Source organism: Aspergillus foveolatus (genome assembly GCF_047715535.1).
Source record: "Aspergillus foveolatus strain CBS 279.81 unplaced genomic scaffold BDW70scaffold_105, whole genome shotgun sequence".
In the NCBI taxonomy this organism is placed as follows: Eukaryota; Fungi; Ascomycota; class Eurotiomycetes; order Eurotiales; family Aspergillaceae; genus Aspergillus; species Aspergillus foveolatus.
Window position 1 is genome coordinate 35796 of NW_027396169.1, and position 18167 is coordinate 53962.

Consider the following 18167-nt stretch of genomic DNA (forward strand, 5'->3'; position numbering starts at 1 on the left):
TGGGATGTTCATTAAATGAGCAGGCCATTGCGGAGACTTTTGCATGCACGTCGGAGACTTTTGCCGCATACTGGGCACCTGCATGGTTCTGTCAACCCCCTTTCCGGCTGTACCCCTAAAAAGACCTTACCATCGCAAGGAATCCGCTCTGCTTCCTTTCTCAGTCAACCAAATGCGCGATACAGACGCAATGCAGAAATCTACATCTTCTGTCGCAGGGGCCGTCCAAGATCCTGCCACGGACGACTCCAGAAACCTTCCCTCCAAGATCCAGCTAACATTGATCATCGTGTCGTGAGCTGCTCCCTACCTGGCAGAGCCACCTCGATGCACGAGCTAACCTCTCTAGTCTATGCCTGGCGGTGTTCTGTCAAGCTCTAGATACCACCATCATTGCCACCGCAATCCCGCGCATCACAGACGAATTTGACTCGCTAGGCGACGTGGGATGGTACGGTGCAGCCTATCTCTTGGCCAATTGCGCATCACTGCTCTCCTACGGGAAGCTCTACAACCTGCTCCCGGCACAATGGGTCTTTTTGGGAGCACTAGCGGTCTTTGAACTGGGCAGTCTGGTCTGCGGTGCGACGCCTTCGTCAGTAGGCTTGATACTGGGAAGAGTCTTACAGGGCATTGGCGCAGGGGGCCTTCTCTCTGGCGCAACCCTAATTATCGCGGCAACTGTGCCGCTGAGACGGCGGCCAATGTTCCAGGGCATGCTGGGGGCCATGTATGCGCTTGCTAGTGTTGCTGGACCGTTGTGAGTAGTTCCAAGGCCACTAGCTTCCTGTGTTTGTTACTGACCTTTGTTTGCTGAAGAATGGGAGGCGCGATTACAGGTAGGAAGCCCTGACATTTTGAATATATATGTCATGAAAGGTTAACCGTCGATACAGACCAAGTTACATGGCGGTTCTGCTTCTATATCAATCTCCCTCTCGGCTTTGTCTCTGCAATCGTGATTGTGTTTTTTGCACGCAAAATACCGCCACCACCAGGAGCCTCGGCCTCGCTCAGACAGAAGGCCATAGAGCTCGACCCTATTGGTCTCCTTACCTTCATGCCGATGATTGTCTGTCTCCTCCTAGCCATCCAATGGGGAGGCACGACCTATTCCTGGCGCAACGCCCGCATCATCGTTCTCTTCATTCTCGGCGGCCTGCTATTGCTTGTCTTTATCGGCGTCCAAGTCTGGCAAAAGGACCGCGCCATGGTACCCAGAAGCGTTGCGACGAAGCGTACCGTGTGGGCGAGTTGCGTCTTCAGCTTCTTCCTCTTCGGATCTCTGCTCATCATGTCTTACTACTTGCCCATCTGGTTCCAGGCTATCAAGGGCGACACTGCCTCGGATAGTGGTGTGCATATCCTGCCGCTCTTGCTGGGCAGCGTCATCCTGTCCATCATCGCCGGCGGGCTGGTAGCCGCAGTGGGCTATTACACATGGGCGTGTCTAGTTGCCACTGTCTTAACAAGCGTTGTATGTGTTCCTCGTTTCAATCCTCGCCTTACTCGATTCCCAGGGAGCTTGAGGCTAACGCAGTTTACGGCTCAGGGAAGCGGCCTGATGACAACCTTCGATCCAGCCAGCCGCATCGCAAAATGGATCGGCTACCAAGCCATCTACGGCGCCGGGATAGGCTTCGGCCTCCAGCAGCCGCTCATCGCTATCCAGACTGCGCTCCCCGAGAACCAAGTGGCCGAAGGCACAGTACGTCGTACCCGCAATTTCTTGATTAGTCCTTTTAAGCCAGAATCTGACGTTGTTGGCCCGCACAGGCGGTAGTCTTGTTCATCCAGACATTCGGCGGCGCCATCTTCCTTGCTGTCGGCCAAAACGTGCTTAGCAGCAGGCTAATTGCGAATGTGCGAGACTCAAATATCCCGATCGATGCGGGATCGTTGCTTTCGCAGGGTGCTACGTCTCTCGAGTCGATCGTGCCCCCAGAGTACTTACCTGAGCTGCGGAATGCTTATAACAAGGCTCTTGTGCATGTGAGTGTCTATTGCGTTCCGGGTATGCTTTGTGACTTGCACCAATGCTGACTCCTCGGATCAGGTGTTCTATGCTGCTGTTGCGACTGCGGGCCTGAGTATCTTTGGTAGTGCGTTTCTTCCTTGGTATAGTGTCAAGGAAAAGGATAAGTCCAAAAGAGCTGATGCAGCTCGCGAGAATGCATCTGGAGGTGATGGGGCTGCTGAGAGCGCAGGCGCCATTAACCCAGGGCAGGAGCCTATGAACGAAAAGTAGTCAGCAAGATGGTTTAGGGCTCGTTTCGGTGATGGTCCGATAGTAGTGGTGGATTGCGTTTGTTTCCATTTCTGTAAACCACAAACTGTCAGATTGAGCTAGTCTACGGCGTATATATGGATGCCATGTGAAATAAACAAGGTATATTATATTCCTACCTAAAAGACCGGTAAGAGAGAACAATTACCTGAGAAGTTCAGAAAAATATTACCGCCTGAAATCCTCTACAAGGAGTACCATCGTAATTTTAATCCAGACTAAATTTACTTTCAAGCAAGTTAAGGAATGAACTTTACATCACCGGCCCTTTCAGGTAACTCAAGCCATGGAAAGGTCCATCTCCTCCACCCTCCGTCTAACCAGCACCTTAACGCTGGGGTTCGTCATATACGCGGTCTCCCAAACCAAAGGCTCGGGTCTACTCTCACCATCCACAAACCGAAAGTCATACTTCAGCAGCAAATGGCACAATGCCACCTTGATCTCATTCGCAGCCAGGAACCGTCCCGGACACGCGTGCTTCCCGTACCCGAAGCCAAGATACTCGATATTCGCCGTGACCAGCTGCGCCCTGGTCTCACTCTCAGTCCGTTGGCGGAAAAAACGCTCGCCGTCGAAGCTGGTGGGGTCTGGGTATATATGGGGATCTAGCATGACTATTCTGGTTGGGACCATGGTGCTGGTACCTTTGGGGAGTTTGGTCCCGTCTGGAAGCAGTACTGTCTCAGTTGTCATGCGACGGGCAGTGACTGGATAATGCAGTTGGTTAATCATGGACTCGGAAATGGCTACAAAGATGCATTCAAGGGATGGTTAAACGTACTCATACTCTGCGGACTCAGTCGGAGAGTTTCTTTGATGAAACTATCTACCCGCTTGAGCTTATACATAGACGTCTTCTTCCAACCATCCTCGCGCAACACCCGGATAATCTCTTCGCGCAAACGGGGGACATACTCCGGATGTGCACAGAGTTCCAGCAATACATCTGTCAGCAACATCGAGGTCGTATGGATAGCAACAAACCCGAGCTGCAGCTGGCCTAACACCAAGTCGAATGGTCTACCGCGGGAGATCTCGTCCATCCAGTCCAGCGTATCCTTGCTGGTTGGAGGAGTCTTACCAGCCACCAAGGCTGCCTCTCGCGTGTCCTTTCGCTGCTTGATTTCTGGCTCCAGGATGTCTCGAATCGACTGGAGCATCGCCCGTTGCTGGATACATTGCGGCAGGAACCGGTTTGCGGGACGTTGGAGGATGGGCGGCCACTTGAGAACGGCCTGCGCAGCGTGCATGGCTGTCATTGTGTATGCTAACGAGAGATCCAGCCAATTTTGGTCGCGCGCAAACTTCTCGCCCAGGAAGACGCGCGTGGAGAGACGGGTGGTGAGGTCTAAAGCCGTTTTGCCCACAATGCACTCTTTCCATTCTGCATCACACGTCAACTTTCACTTAGGTGCGGACGACATCCACCAGGACACATACCTGGGCTATCTCCGATAAGCTCTTTGAGCGAAAGCGTGGTCTCCTCCGACAGCGATTCGGTGATTGCGCCTGCAAAAGCCACATGATTAACGCCAGTCACCACCACCATAGAAGCGGCGGTCAGGTCTCACCAAGCGACTGCGTAATCTTGATCTTGATTGTATCCTGAAAGATATTATTATGGAGCGGTGTGGCAAATGCTTCGAACCCCGGTAAATGAGACAGAGATTGCTTGTCGTTCCGGATTAGCCTCACAACCTCGAACTATTCTGCATTGAAAGTGCATGCCTACCTTGGCCATCTCATGCGCAAAGCTGAATCGATCATCGCTTTTGATATCGTCGAGGTATCGCGGCGGAAGCACGACCTTTGGCCCCGTGGCCGTGGCGACGTGAAAGGGGCCTTTGCACTGTTTACCTATCGTTTCAGCATCCTCGTCTGGGGATGTTTTTGGCCATGGGGATATGGCACAAACCCTCTTTAGTCCCTCGCTCAGGACCGCATGCGAGTCCTTTGCAAAACTCTCCGCCGCTTTCGCATACGAGCCATCTGTCTCTGTGGTTCCGATGAGCGGGAAGTCGGTGGACTTGTGCTGGGCCTTCCAGAACCATATTACGATCGCAGTACCAACGGCAAAAGCGGCGAAAAGCGCACCGGGGATCTCCATCATGTCAAGGAAAGACGTGGTTGGGCCTGGTAGGACGTATGCGTTGCAATGCTTCCCTTTGTGCTATGTTACTGCCATTCAATGGCCTCGGTCCCCGTCACCGGTGCCCGGAGGCCATCCATCGGGCCGGGGCTTGCACCAATTTCTCTACGGTGCTACATCAGCAATAAGAAAATCAAGATACCGTTGATGGGGCAAAATAGGTGTTTTGGCACGAGCGGCAAAGAGCCAACCTCCGCGCGCTCAGTCCATCTACGCAATGAACCCCATGACAGCGCAGTCTGCCACGCTCCTTGCCGAGAAGGTATGGTATTTCGGCTTCGGCTCCAACCTCAAGATCAGCGTGATGCGCTCTCGCGGTATCGAGCCCCTCGCCGCGAAGCCCGTCCGCGTCCCCGGGTACGTCCTGACATTCGACGTCTTCGGCCTTCCATACAGCGAGCCGGCAATGGCCAGCATTTCGCGATACGTCGTCAATGCTAGCAAAGACTCTGGTGTGGATACAGATCCACCAATCGTCCACGGCGTGGCATACTTGTTGTCTCGCGCGGACTTGGTACGACTAATTGGGACGGAAGGCGGCGGTGTAGCTTATAGGGAGGCCATCGTTGAAGGGTTCCCTATATGCACTGGTTCCGGCAGTATCAGTGACGAGGAGTGTATGAAGCCCATTTCGATGACTACTCTTGTTGCTCGATATCCACGCCGGCCAAACGCGGCGCCTAGTGCGAGATACTTGGTAGGTTGAGATCCAAAGTAGGATCCCGGTTGATTCTAAGGGTTAGCAGAAAATCATAAAAGAAGGGGCGGAAGAACATGATCTGCCGGTCGAATATCGTGGTTACCTGGGCAGTCTCCCCTGTTTCATCCCGGACGAGACGTGGCTGCATTGGCTTGGGGCAGTGATCTTCCTCTGCGTGGGGAGGAGGGCCGTTTGGATACTGGCAAGGATTGTAAGGAGGGCGGTTAGGAGAAACAATGGGATGTGTCCTGCATGGTATGGTTCTTTGATACTGTACGCCTACACGGCAATGTGGCTATGGCATGACTATATACATGCGCCGATGTTCGGTCGTGGCGATGGAGAGCATGTACGGTATGGGCGCCTCACGCTGTTGACTGAGTAGAGAACATCCACAAAAAAACAGGATAGAGTCAAGAATCACGATCCGTTTCCTTCAGCAGCTGTGTACGCAGAATCCGTCTGAGAACTTTCCCACTCGGCGCCCGCGGCAGGGTATTTATAAAGGACACGGCACAGCTATCAATCTTATATCGTGCGAGATATGCTCGCATATGTTCCTTGATCTGCCCCTCCGTGATGTTTTCCTTTTCCCTGACGACAAAAATCTGCGGGTGCTCGTTCAGACTATGGCCCATTGACAAGGCACATGCCTCTGCGACGCCGGGGAGTCGAAGCACGGCTGCTTCAAGCTCAGCAGGCGAGATCTGCCACCCGTTCGTCTTGATGATGTCTTTCACACGGTCCATCAGGTACACCCTCCCGGTGTCGCCGTGGACATATCCCACGTCCCCGGTGCGGTACCAGCCTCCCTCAGCAAATGCCTGCGCCGTGTCGATCTCATTACCCAGGTAGCCCGTCATCAGCTGTGGTCCCCAGGCGAGTAACTCTCCCACAATTCTGCCGTCTCTGCATTGAATCGTCTGCTCCGTATCGACTCTGACCTGGTACCCTCCGACAGGTGAACCGACCGTGCCGGTCGGGTCGCTTTCTAGATACGGTTGGCGGGTAATGCATCCACATTCGGTCATGCCCCATTCCTGGACGAGACTGCAGGCCTGAAGATCAAAAGCTTCCAGAAACTCTGTCCGCAGCTCCGCCGTCATAGAGGCTCCAGCACAGATGACTGATCGTAGACTCCGCAGCGCGTCCTGAGGGATGGCCCCCTTACGAGCCTGCTCGACTAATCTAGACAGGATCGGGGGCACAGTGATGGTATCCGTGATCTGATACTGCGCGACTCGACAAGCAAAGCTCTCATCAAAGCGCGCCATATAATAGGTCGGCTGGCCCTGGCGAAGGGGATTGATAACCATCTTTGGAAACGAGTATGCATGAAACATGGGTGTGCAGTATAGCCCTCTGATGGTGTAGGGCTTGGTTGAATCGTATCGCTCATCGGACCTGGACTCAGCGACGATGGCTCGGTGTGTCCTCTGGGCCATCTTAGGGAGCCCGGTGGTGCCGGAGGTTGACATGAGCGTTGCGACTGCTCCTGCATGGATGTTCTCCAGGCGACTTTTCAGGGGAATAGCAGCGGGTGAGTCTGGGGGGCTCAGCAGCTGATGGAGAGTTCGATATCCGCTGCTTTGAACAGTAAAGTTGCTATTTTGGCGTACGATGTCGCTGACGATGATGATCTCAATATCTCGTTTGACTCCGAGAATCCCAGCCTTGACTGTCTCTCGGTGGTCAGCGGCCGTGATGACATACTGCGCCCCAGACACGTCGAGGTGATGCTGAAGCTCGGCGCTAGTATATGTAGGATTTGTCCCTGTCCATCTGCATTCGCCTGCGAGTATAGACAGAACGAGGACGGGGTAAAGTATCTGTAGTGCTCAGAGTCAGCTACCAGCTGCTTTGTGCAGTGGAAGAGTAAAAACGGACGCTGTTCGCGAGGTGAAGGCACACGACACTTCCTGGTTGGAAGCTCCCTGCCAGTCTAGTAACCAGCTCAGTTACCTGGCGTTTGGATAAAGAATGATTAGGTTCAGCTGCGTCTATAAGGATCTATACGTCCAGGGTCAGCTTCATGCCACCACAAGGGGCGGAGCACATACAGGCTTATTAGGGTCATAGTCGCCAGACAGAGCCCATTGAACAATATTAGGGTCTTTATCATCATCGTGGTCGCAGTTCCCAGGCCCAATAACGGATCCGTGATCAGAGAACCAATATCCCCACAGGAGACGGAAGAAAGCTTTGATGCTCATGTTAATGTTGACTTACATCCGGCAAGCAATCAAGGAAAGCTGGCTTTAATAAAACGGCTTTTTTAAATGGTTCAGCAATAGGAAACCATGGACCTTGCTGCTTTGCTGTCTAGGCACACGTTGCTTGCTTTGCTGTCCTTTCCTGCTGGAGGCGGACCGGTGGTCTATCAGCAACGGGCCGATGGGCTGGGCACCGATCGACTCATCCGTTCGTGATCGATGCAATAAAGGAATACGAGAAGTAAGAACGCTTCGCTCAGTTCTGTAGCTCAACCCGAATCATCTGCTTTCCGTCAATCTCAGCATTAACGATGAGCATTAACCTCCTGTATGGCAAAGTCTTGGAGTCGATCGATCTCAATGCTGCGATCAAGACCAGTTTTGCATTGGCAGTTGTCCTGGTACGTTACCTGACTATATGGGGCGCACGGGAATAGTTGACATGTTGTAGAAGATATGGAACTGGGTATACAATCTGTACTTCCATCCACTGGCCAAATATCCCGGCCCGTTCTTTGCTCGAATGAGCATCATGCCGAATCTCTACTACGCTTGGAAGGGAACGAAGCACTTGCGAGCTGATGAGCTGCATAAGAGATACGGTATGATCGATATCCCTAATCAAACGTTTACGCAGATAATAATCCAAGCATCGACTCAGGCGACGTTGTCCGGATGGAACCCGGGTTTCTCTCAATCATCAGCCCTAATGCTGTCCAAGGTACCTATATATCCATATATGAAGGCTCGGTGAATAGCTGACATCTTGGAGCTATCTACGGCAACCGCTCACAGTTCGAAAAGGGCACGTTCTATTCCAGAGGGCCGAAAGAGACGCAAGTGCTAACTGTAAGCGAGACGTGCCTTTCCACAACCTCCAGTAAGCTAATAGCTTCCTCCAAGAACCTAGCCACGGCGGTGGACAAAAGGGTGCACGCACGAAAACGCCGGATTATGTCACACGCCTTCAGCGAGGCAGCAGTGCGCTCATACCAAGGAACCGTCCTGGACAAGATCCGGCTTTTCTGCCAACGAATCGCAGACCCAACAGCCTTCGGAGAAGAATACAAAAACATGTCCCGGTGGTTCTCGTACCTGACATACGACATTATGGGCAAACTTACCTTCGGGCACGAGTACGGCATGCTGACTCGCACCGATGACCACTTTATCCAGCCGCTCATTGATACGTTCCAGCACAGCCAGGTGGTCTTGGGGGTCATCCCGTGGGCTGAACGCTGGGGACTGGCGCCACTTCTGTTCGTGAACATCCTTTCGGCCGTGAGGCGATTCCGCAAGTACGTTGACCATCAGGTAAACCACCGCATCGCCGAGGAAAAGGCCGGGAGGGGCCCGGATGATATCTTCAAGCTTCTTCTCTCACACACGGACAAAACCACCGGCGAGCGAATGGAATTTAAAGAGCTCTCGGACGAAGCAGTAGTTTTGATCATTGCAGGTGAGAGGTTCTCCATCGTGTAGCCAGGGAAACTGTGGCCCGGAGTTGACATATTCCAACCCACCCCCCTGCAGCCAGCGACACAACCGGAACAGCCCTATCGGGCCTCTCCTTTTATCTTGCCCGCTACCCAGCTTGCTACGCTAAATTGCAGCACGAAATCCGCGCGACCTTCTCCGACGTGGAAGAGATCGTCAGCGGCGACAAACTTCTGAATTGCAAGTACTTGCGCGCCTGCGTAGAAGAAGCCCTCCGCATGTCCCCCGGAGTCCCAGGGTATCTGATCCGCGAATCCCCACAGGACGCCGTCATCGACGGCCACTTCATCCCGGCCTACACGCAGATCGGAGTCCCTGGTTGGACGATGCACCGGGATGCAAACATCTTCCCGGATCCCACCGTCTTCAAGCCGGAGCGGTGGCTCACCGAGTCGGAAGCCGAGCTGCAGCGGTTACGCTCCGTTCATTTCCCCTTCAGCTATGGGCCGCGAGCTTGTATTGGGAAGAATTTGGCTTACAATACAATCTACCTGGTTATGGCGCGGATTGCGTTTCTGTTTGAGATTGAGCTGAAGGAGCCGTTGCCGCTAGAGTTTCATGTCAAGGATCATTTTGCGGCCGGCGAGAAGAATGGGCCGTTTTTAAAGTTTGTTAGGAGGGGCATGCATGATTGCTAAGAGACTAAGGTCCTTTTGTCCTATTTCATTTTTGTTTAAGTGGTGTGTGGGGACCGTTTCGGTCCGTTAGTCATTTACCCGGCAGCCATAAGTTTATACATCTTTGCATGGGTGAATCAAACGCACGCTCGCTCGACAACCTTAAGCTATGGATGCCTCTCAAGCATGGCTCTCCAGCCGAGTACGGCCACACGTTGAGCGTATACTACCAGCGGTCACCTCCGCCCTAGGCGACAGAGACAAAAGCGAATTCATAGATCTTGCCACTGCGGAGAACTATTTGATTCGACAGGAACTGATAGGCATCTACAAAAATGTCCTGGATAGACGACTAACTTCAGAGGTCCGTCTTGCCATATTCACTACTGTTATCCATGCCTTAGGCAATTGACCAGAAATTAGGCCATGTCATATCCCTCGGGCCTGGGCGGCGAGCCCTATTTACGTCAAGCGCTCGCTGACCTCTTCAACCAATACTTTGAGCCCTGCGTTGCAGTAGATAAGAGCCATGTTGTTGCCGGCCCTGGTGCAACAGCATGTCTAACCGCGCTATTGTCAAGCCTCTGTGGTACAGGCGATGCTGTCATTGTCCCCGGGTCATATTGGAGTATGTTCTGGGCTGCCCGCTACGAACCATCGGAGGCATCACTAACAGATCCGCGTCCAGGTGGCTTCGACATCCACTTCTCCCTAAAGTCGGGAGTCACCATTATGCAGGGCAGAAATTGGCAGAAGCCCGGTGAAGAATTCAGCGCTTCCGGCTTACTCGCATGCCTTCAGCAGGCACACGCCGCGGCAACCCTCTGTAGCAAACCCGTGCGGGCCGTGGTGCTCACCAACCCGCATAATCCATCAGGCCGCTGTTATAGCCTGAGCGCGCTGGAATGCGCGGCGCGGTTTTGTCAAGACAATAACATGCACCTGATTTCTGATGAGGTATACGCTTTAAGCTCCTTTGCATCGGCGAAAGGCGGCGGCGAGGGGTTCGTCTCCGTCCTCGCTTTGGATCTATCTTCGCTGGGGGTTGAATCGGCGCGGATCCATATGGTTTGGAGCACGAGCAAGGACTTTGGGAGTAGCGGATTTCGAATGGTACGCGTCCCTAGCCGGCCTCTTCTACCCTGTTACTTACGCGCTGATGAAGGGGTGTCTTGTATCTCAAGCAAACGTCGAAATCTGCGCAAGCGTGGGTCTGATGACGACGACTCAGATATCTAGTTTGTCGTCGTTGGCGACTGCTGGTCTGCTTCAGCATCCCGACCTGTCGCGTCTGATGTCGCTAAATTTGGAACGGCTAGCGGAGGCATACACGCATGTCACATCATGGCTCACCAGGCACGGTTTTCCTTATATTCCAGCAACGGCGGGTGTCTATATTCTTGCTCGGCTAGCCCCCCAAGTAACAGACTGGGAGCAGGAAGCCCAAGTGCAAGCCAAGATCAAGGCCGCGGGGGTTATGCTTGCTTCTGGACGCTCGTTCCATCTCTGTGCGGAGCAAAAGGGCTGGTTTCGCATTATCATCGCTGTGCAGCCTGACGTGCTTGAAAAAGCGCTTAAGTCGTTGGAGAAGGCCTTGGACCTACACTAGATGGTATTCCGGTTCCTCTCAAGTATTGCATCTGTTTTTTTGTGCGCGGTTATCTCTGCGATTGCTCTAATAAGGAGAGACTTAGGTATGAGACTAGGATTGCAGTCGCAGTAAAGATTATCCCTCACTATTGCCAGCAGCACCTGGTACAATCTGACCTTATACCGACTACATGCCCAATCATTCTGAATTTTTGCCTTCTCGTTTTTTTCAACTCACTTTGTGGTACAGGTTGTCAACAAGTCGCAATTTACATACAAATCTAAGCCCCTGAAGCAATCTAAAAACGGTCTTGGATGGAGGTCACAAGCGTGTTGATTCGCCGATGCAGGTTATTACACAGGCCACGGGGCGCCGCCATGGCTCTTGCAGCATTTTCTTCCGGCGTCGCCGCGTCCGAGCGCAACGACGAGACCGTATCAACAAGCCTCGAGAGCCGACGCAGCTCGCCCAGCATCAGATGTATCCAGACATCTGCTGCGTCTTCCGGGTCAGCCTGGAAGCTCCCGAGACGCAGACTAGCGCCTTTCCCATTGCCCGACTGAGCAGGAGGCGCATGATCACCACCACCACCATTGGCCCGGCCGCACGCCAGCCTGTTGAAAATGGACTCGTATAGGGAAATGAGCAGGTCCAGTGCGGTCACGATGAGCATGGGGCAGGATGAGCACTGGTTGAACGACTCGAGCTCGATGGCGACGCGGAGCTCGCGCGCGCAGGCCTTGCCCGCTTGCATGAGTTCGTCGATCGGGCGCGCCTCCTCTTCGAACTGCAGTTCGAGGGCGGTAATGCTGGCGAAGCACATTCGGAGGACGTCTGCGGCGTTGTTGTTGTTGTTGTTGTTGTTGCTGCTGCTGCTGCTGCTGCTGCTGTTGCTGTTGCTGTTGTTGTTGTTATTGTTGGCGGTCTGGCTGACTGACCTGCTGAGCATCATGTGAAGCTCCTCGTATCCGACCTGGCATGTCTGGGATAGAGTGGCCAGCCTGGTGGCGTTCCCCATGGTTACGGCGGATGCTGAAGCACTGCTGCTGGTGGTTGATTGCGGGAGGTCCATCAGACAGCCGGTGCCGAGTGCGTGCTGACTGCGAGGACTGTAACTGATCATGGCAGCGAACTCCTCGAAGCCGGATCCACTGGCGAAGGACAGGTCATGGCTCGACAGGTTGTGGTCCGCCGTTACACCGTCTCCCGTTGTCAATATGGGAAGATCGCATCCTGGCGGGGGAGACCAGCTGTTGAAAAGAATTGGCGTCTCAGCCGCTAGAGGGAGCATCGTGCTAGGGTCGTCTCGACCATGCAGGTGGCCACCGGCGGTATTGGGCGTAGCGATAGGCTGTTCGGGTCTTGCATCCGGGGCTTCGGTAACAAACTTCCTCTGTTTGCGTCTCTTGGTGCATCTTCCCACCATTGAAATCTCGTATCGGCATTCGACCCCCTGGCTGAGGCATCTTGTGCAGCCCGACCGTTCACCGCTGCATTTTACCTGTCTCAACCTGTAAGTCAAAAAGCAATGAGTGGGGGGCGGAGCGGAGAAACGTAATACGCACCTTGGAAGCATGGCATTCTGTGCAGGCCGTCCGTAAACGGGGCCTTGGAGGCTCTCTGGTGGACATCAAACCTCTTTTGTCCCCGGTACTCGACGGGGCTTGGTGAGGTTGCTCTGGGCGACGTGAGCTGGGAAGAAAACTTCAGGCTACAATATGTCTTGAGTGCCAACGCCTTGTCAGCTAATCTTATATCCATAATCGCCGTTTCCTCTGTTTGGTGCCTCCGCCCCATGCTGGTGAAACCTCCCCCTGTAGAAATGTGGCCTGGAAACAGGGTCCCGCGCCCTGAGATGCAGCTAAAACATGAGGCCGTCTCTGCCGTCTTCCCGTAAGCTTGTGGAGTCGTCTGGTGCAAAGGTGAAGCTATTCAGGGAGGATTTATATATGCCAGGGCACCGGAGACAACAGTCTGTCACACTCACACTTCAATTGCGAAATATTAAGTTATATGTCGCAATCCGTGAAGTTTCTTTTGCTTCTTCAGCCTCATAAGACTTTTCTTATCAGCGTCTGAGGCGCCGCGGAGCTAGCTTCTCCGGAACTGTTTGTATGCACGGGCCTTGAATGGGAAGTGTAGCTTACTCCGCATCCTTACTCGGCGCTATGTACTTACTCATTTAGCCCAGTTTCTTGCATGATAATCCCACTGATATCTCACGACTAACCTGTTTGAGTTATTGTAATCGCTGCAAGATGCTCGCGATGAGGGGTAACAAGTGATTGCAGTAGGATTTCTCGCCACTGCTCAAGATGCATTAGTGCTTACTGCTCGACGAAAGAGCTCAATGCGGAGAGGTCGGCTTTTAGTCAAAAGGACGTTTATCTCGTCGGATTCGTAGGCTCGCTGCAAAAGGACGTCCAACAAGGTTGTCTGCTCATCAGCATCTCCACGGGTTGATCCTAGTGGATCGGGTCGTATATGATAGGCTGAGGGGGAAAGAGGTAGCAGTATATCTAAGCCATTCCTGTAGCTTGCTTGGGGGCCAAATCCCTCATCGAGGCCATTCGCGTCGGCGAGAATGATTCGCGCATTGTCTTTTGGCTTGCAGGGTCATATTCGCGATGGTGTGTTATGGTTCTGCTCTAAGTGCTACTTGAGGTCTTTCTCCAGCACACAGTGTCCTGCCCGGACACGATACGAAGAGTATATGGGGGCCGGCAAAGCTATGGACCCTTAAGGTTGATGCCAGGGGTGTAATAAACTGCCGCACCCAGCGGCATCGAATCCCACAACTAACCGTGCCGTCTAGCGCCGGCCGTAGAGTAATCAGCCTTTGACTTGCAGTGCAAATGACTGGCTAGTGATAGACTAATCGGGTGGCAGCTCGCAGTGGCGCTGATGCGCGTAAGCAATTCTTACTCGCAGCCCCAGTTAAAATTTAATATCTCGGCCACTAGTCAAACGCTGAAAATAACGACACTATCAAGATCAGTAGAGCCTGCGGATAGCTTTTCTATTTGACGGAGGCACGGTTAACGTAACCTGTAAGCGAGCGCGCCACCTCCGCTCCCGCTTCCATGTATAAGCAACATTTTAGGCACTTTACCAACCAGAATAATTGCAGTTCTCAAAATTATTATAGCTCTGGATTAGGGCATTGCAATTGCCTATGTCCTATATTCTGACAATTACTGAATTGCGGTGGCGCGCGTACACGTGGCATAACTGCAGAAAGTGCTGGATCTATAGACATCCCACCCTGAGCTTTATAGCCCTCATTCTCATGCTGAAATTGCTCTAGGCCCTCCTGTATAGTGAAGCCCCCTACAGCAGCTAGCTGCCTAGTAGAGCGCTTCCTTTTTTATAGCTGCTTCTTATTAGAAGCATGTAAATCATGTATTTCTTTGCGTGCATGGATATGCTTGTTAAGGTGTAATTCATGACCTTTGGTAGGCTTGTCTAAGCATGTTTCTAGCAAAGATAAAGAGCTCTGTGTACATTCCCTTAGTAGTATTTTTACTACTAATGCCTGCTTCTCTAACTGCCTTGCTGTATAGGGTGTTTTAGGCGCTGAATTAGTTAACTGACTGCCTGGCAGTATAGGAGTCTTTTATTTAATATTCAGCCAATACCCTATCTAGGTTGGAACAAGGCCAGCACCCGCAAAGTTATTCTGAATAGTTTCTCCTTAAAAAGCACTTTTGCCCGCTTGCAGAAAGGCCTTTAAAAAATCAAGCTTGTTATTATGATCAATCCCTAAGCATATTTGCTTTTCAACTAAGCTCCTGTGCGTCTGTGTAACGGGCGTAGGCAGTATTATTTTCAACTGGCTGTCCTGTATAAACGAGTATCACAAGCTTAGAGAAGAAAACAAAAATAGGAGCGCAGATAGCTTCCTCCTCCCTTTATCAACCTTTCCCAATCATACGTCAAGGCTTCCGACTTCCCGGACTTGCATGCCGACGGATCTCTTTCCCGAAGTTACGAGGACGGATCATTTTTCCTACGATGCCGCAATTCCGAGGCTGTACACTGAGGTTGCAGAGACTTTATTTAGAACCAGGTTGAGGGCATGGCCTCCGACAACCACGATCCAGGCCATAGCCTGTGACAATCTGCTCTAAAAGCAAAAAAAGGCCTATATTTATAGGCTGGAGCTTGCTGCTTGTGGAAGAATGCGCAGGCATTTAGATAGGTATAATGTCATTCTTACAGGTATAATGTCATCCTTACAGGTATAATGTCATTCTTACTTCATATCCGGTCAAATTAAGGTAAGAGACGGCTGCCATGACTATCAAGAACTAGGAGGCGGTGTCTCCCAGTTATACAACTGTAAGAGACGTGTTCGGGCAAGCATCTCCCAACTAGGCCAAAAAGGTCACTATGATCAGACCCCACGGCCTGATCTGCCTGGATCGCACCTATAAAGCTGGTCCGTCGTTACAACAACTAGTATTGGCAGGAATAAAGAGGTTTCTAAGCTAACAAAGGCCTATCTCGTCAGTAGTCCATCCATTAGAACTGATTTTGATTCTCCAGTCAGGTGGGAGATTTGGATCTTGATACCAACCCTCTATATGGACTCTGTCCTTAAAATAATGCATGGAGGGGGTGCCCAACCAGTAGAGTTGATACATCCAATAGAAGTAACCCATTCTTAATTTCCTGACTGTATAAGAGAGGCCTTTTATAGTAATCAGCATTCTTAATTTCCTGACTGTATAAGAGAGGCCTTTTATAGTAATCAGCCCTAGTAACTACTTAAGTGATAGCTACTAGGCCCCATAGCAAAGCCAGTCTTATCAAGATTGTAGATATGCTCCATTGCAATTCCAAGCCGCATTCTAGTGATTTGTACGCGATCAAACCACTCCTTGATAGTCTTAGAGTTATCATATTTAGCGCGTTGGTAATCATATTATCAAGTGTTGCGAGTATTTAGTTCTTCCTGTTAACCAATAAAGTTATATACCCATTTTTCTCCAACTTGTTGAATTGGTGTAGCACCGAGTTGAGCAAGCAGAATATTAGCTATTTTTTGCACATGCGAATGTCTTGGAGGCGCTCCATGTTTATCTAGTAAAAGAATCTATTGTACAAGTGATTCCTCTTTACCTTTGGGTTAATTTATGGTTGGCGCGTGTTTCTGCGCGAGAAATATGGCCATTTAGTTGTGTTGTGGAATACGCTCAAAGGGGAAAGGGCATAAGGAAACTGTATCAACTACACGAACGTAGCCTTCTAAGGATCGGACGCCATGTGACGATTGATTGTCTATCCCGTTGACGATAGATCTCTTCTCTGATCTCTCTCTTGATCACGATATATTAAGCGGTCGGATCCGCAGCGGTTGGAGATGGGCGTCAGGCCGCCATATCACGTGGCTCAATCAGCCAGCGCTCTCATCCTGTACACCTGGTGCACAGAATGAGCGTCACAAGACATTTCCGTATCAAGTTGTAATTGGGGAGTTGTATGTAGAAAATACAAACACGTGCCGCTTCAAAAATATTGTGAATTTCCAGACTTTTCAAAGCTAAGATGGCAAGTAGAAGGCTCCCCCTGTTCAGCAGAATTTTGATTATTTCGATGCGCTTTTGGAGGCATGGTGGATGGTTGAATTAGGTGAGCTATTCGACTGCAGTCAAAACACCCCAGGTCCGCTCGCTTACATGGCCCACTCACTTGCAGGATACATTATCCAACAGTCACGTCAACTAGTATGGAGACTAGTCACGATCCAAGGGTTGAGCTCACAGGAGGAAGCAGGGCCAAGATACCAGACGTATCCGATAACTTTTAGAGTAAAGTACTAACGAGTTGTTGCTGTCAAGGGTGACCTCTGAGATAGCAAGTTGTATTAATCACGAAAAATAGAGGCTAAATACAGTGGAAAACGAGTGTCCTTATATAACTCTCATCTTCGCCGCAGCTAGGTTGCATTGGCGTAGCTTCGACGCCCATGCGTCCCAGCAACCTCGTTATGTCACATGATTGTGGCGGACCGATCACGGTATACGTATGTCAGCCCTTCCTGGGAATCTCTCTACCCCGATTGGCCTGACATCCCCTCTCACCCCCGGGTTTCATTGGCGTCATCGTCCCGTGATGTCCTTGGCAAGGCGTCCCTGAGTCCGCCCACACAGGCTTTGGGAGAAACCGCCCATGGGTGAAACAAATGATTATAACCCAACCCAAATTATCCCAGATAACCCAAGAAAGGCAGTAATCTACATGTTTATATTATATACTGTATTGAAATAAAATACAGGAATATAATATATTTAATGTAGATATGTAATTTAAATACAGTAACATACCTATTTAGACATCTTGGCAACCCAGCGGGTTGCTCCGCCTGGTTCTGGGTCGGCCGAAAATTATCCAAAACCCAATGTATTTATTTAAAGGTCCAAGCCAACCCAATCTTGGCGAGCTTTGCGGGGCGGGTTTAACAAGCCCAACTAAATTACCAAGATGTCACTGTGTTGAGAAGCCAGTAGATTGCTACCCCGCTCACTTACGGGAATCGATCAGGGATTGGCATCATCGGCGCCTAGCATAGCCACAAAGAATATTGCTGCCTGGACGGAGGTTGTTACGAACCGAGGGAGTTTTGTAGCTGATTCCTCCTGCGCCTTGACAAGCTTGACTTGAATCATCTCCTAAAGCTCATGAGAGAGTACTAAGGTTTATGGCCAGGTGTCAAGGTGCAGGCAGGCTCAGAAATATATTCAGAACAGAATAACGGAGTAGATACAACAGGCAGGCTTAGAGTGGATTAACCTAACCGACTTAACCCAACCATAACCTAACCATAACCGAGTCGGTTAGGTTATGGTTAAGGAAATGTTTAACCGACTTGGTATAGGTAGGTTAAGGTTAATGAAGCTCTATACCGCGGTTAACCATTTGGCTAGGTTAGGTTAGGTTAAGCTATCTAGGTTAATAATCGCGGTTAACCTGTACTAAATACACCCTCATTTCAGTACAATATTTCGCTGGAATTAGGTATCGGTATCATTACCCATGATATAATATTGTATAATGTCTCCCTACTTGCGGTTCTCTAACTACAACAAAGCGATAACCAATGATAAG

General features: G+C 51.1%; 7 protein-coding genes across 7 annotated transcripts; 4 read left to right on the forward strand and 3 right to left on the reverse strand.

The window, feature by feature from the left end:
* Positions 1-190: 190 nt before the first annotated feature.
* Positions 191-2248, forward strand: gliA (MFS-type gliotoxin efflux transporter gliA; the record flags this gene model as incomplete). Its single annotated transcript, XM_073741466.1, has 7 exons — positions 191-294; positions 350-760; positions 820-839; positions 897-1477; positions 1553-1708; positions 1777-1992; positions 2057-2248. The coding sequence occupies 7 exons, from the start codon at positions 191-193 to the stop codon at positions 2246-2248; spliced, it is 1680 nt and encodes a 559-aa protein (XP_073591380.1).
* Positions 2249-2510: 262 nt separating this feature from the next.
* Positions 2511-4406, reverse strand: BDW70DRAFT_144726 (cytochrome P450). The gene is made up of 6 exons (XM_073738305.1): positions 4206-4406; positions 4023-4139; positions 3862-3961; positions 3731-3799; positions 3072-3674; positions 2511-2997 (listed from the first exon to the last, which is right to left on the reverse strand). The coding sequence occupies exons 1-6, from the start codon at positions 4398-4400 to the stop codon at positions 2567-2569; spliced, it is 1515 nt and encodes a 504-aa protein (XP_073591381.1). The 5' UTR covers positions 4401-4406; the 3' UTR covers positions 2511-2566.
* A 250-nt stretch (positions 4407-4656) lies between these two features.
* On the forward strand, positions 4657-5524 carry gliK (gamma-glutamyl cyclotransferase gliK; the record flags this gene model as incomplete). Its single annotated transcript, XM_073741467.1, has 2 exons — positions 4657-5136; positions 5186-5524. The coding sequence occupies 2 exons, from the start codon at positions 4657-4659 to the stop codon at positions 5522-5524; spliced, it is 819 nt and encodes a 272-aa protein (XP_073591382.1).
* Positions 5349-7460, reverse strand: BDW70DRAFT_10377 (uncharacterized protein). The gene is made up of 3 exons (XM_073734353.1): positions 7200-7460; positions 7027-7149; positions 5349-6968 (listed from the first exon to the last, which is right to left on the reverse strand). The coding sequence occupies exons 1-3, from the start codon at positions 7350-7352 to the stop codon at positions 5553-5555; spliced, it is 1692 nt and encodes a 563-aa protein (XP_073591383.1). The 5' UTR covers positions 7353-7460; the 3' UTR covers positions 5349-5552.
* Positions 7461-7802: 342 nt separating this feature from the next.
* Positions 7803-8951, forward strand: BDW70DRAFT_10381 (cytochrome P450). The gene is made up of 3 exons (XM_073734354.1): positions 7803-7954; positions 8014-8073; positions 8125-8951. Exons 1-3 carry the CDS (start codon positions 7876-7878, stop codon positions 8832-8834), a joined length of 849 nt encoding a protein of 282 aa, XP_073591384.1. The 5' UTR covers positions 7803-7875; the 3' UTR covers positions 8835-8951.
* A 639-nt stretch (positions 8952-9590) lies between these two features.
* gliI (aminotransferase gliI) lies at positions 9591-11215 on the forward strand. The gene is made up of 4 exons (XM_073734356.1): positions 9591-9830; positions 9890-10094; positions 10155-10579; positions 10632-11215. Exons 1-4 carry the CDS (start codon positions 9636-9638, stop codon positions 11073-11075), a joined length of 1269 nt encoding a protein of 422 aa, XP_073591385.1. The 5' UTR covers positions 9591-9635; the 3' UTR covers positions 11076-11215.
* Positions 11216-12995, reverse strand: BDW70DRAFT_10391 (Zn(II)2Cys6 transcription factor domain-containing protein). Its single transcript, XM_073734355.1, has 2 exons — positions 12623-12995; positions 11216-12558 (listed from the first exon to the last, which is right to left on the reverse strand). The coding sequence occupies exons 1-2, from the start codon at positions 12686-12688 to the stop codon at positions 11356-11358; spliced, it is 1269 nt and encodes a 422-aa protein (XP_073591386.1). The 5' UTR covers positions 12689-12995; the 3' UTR covers positions 11216-11355.
* Positions 12996-18167: the final 5172 nt, after the last annotated feature.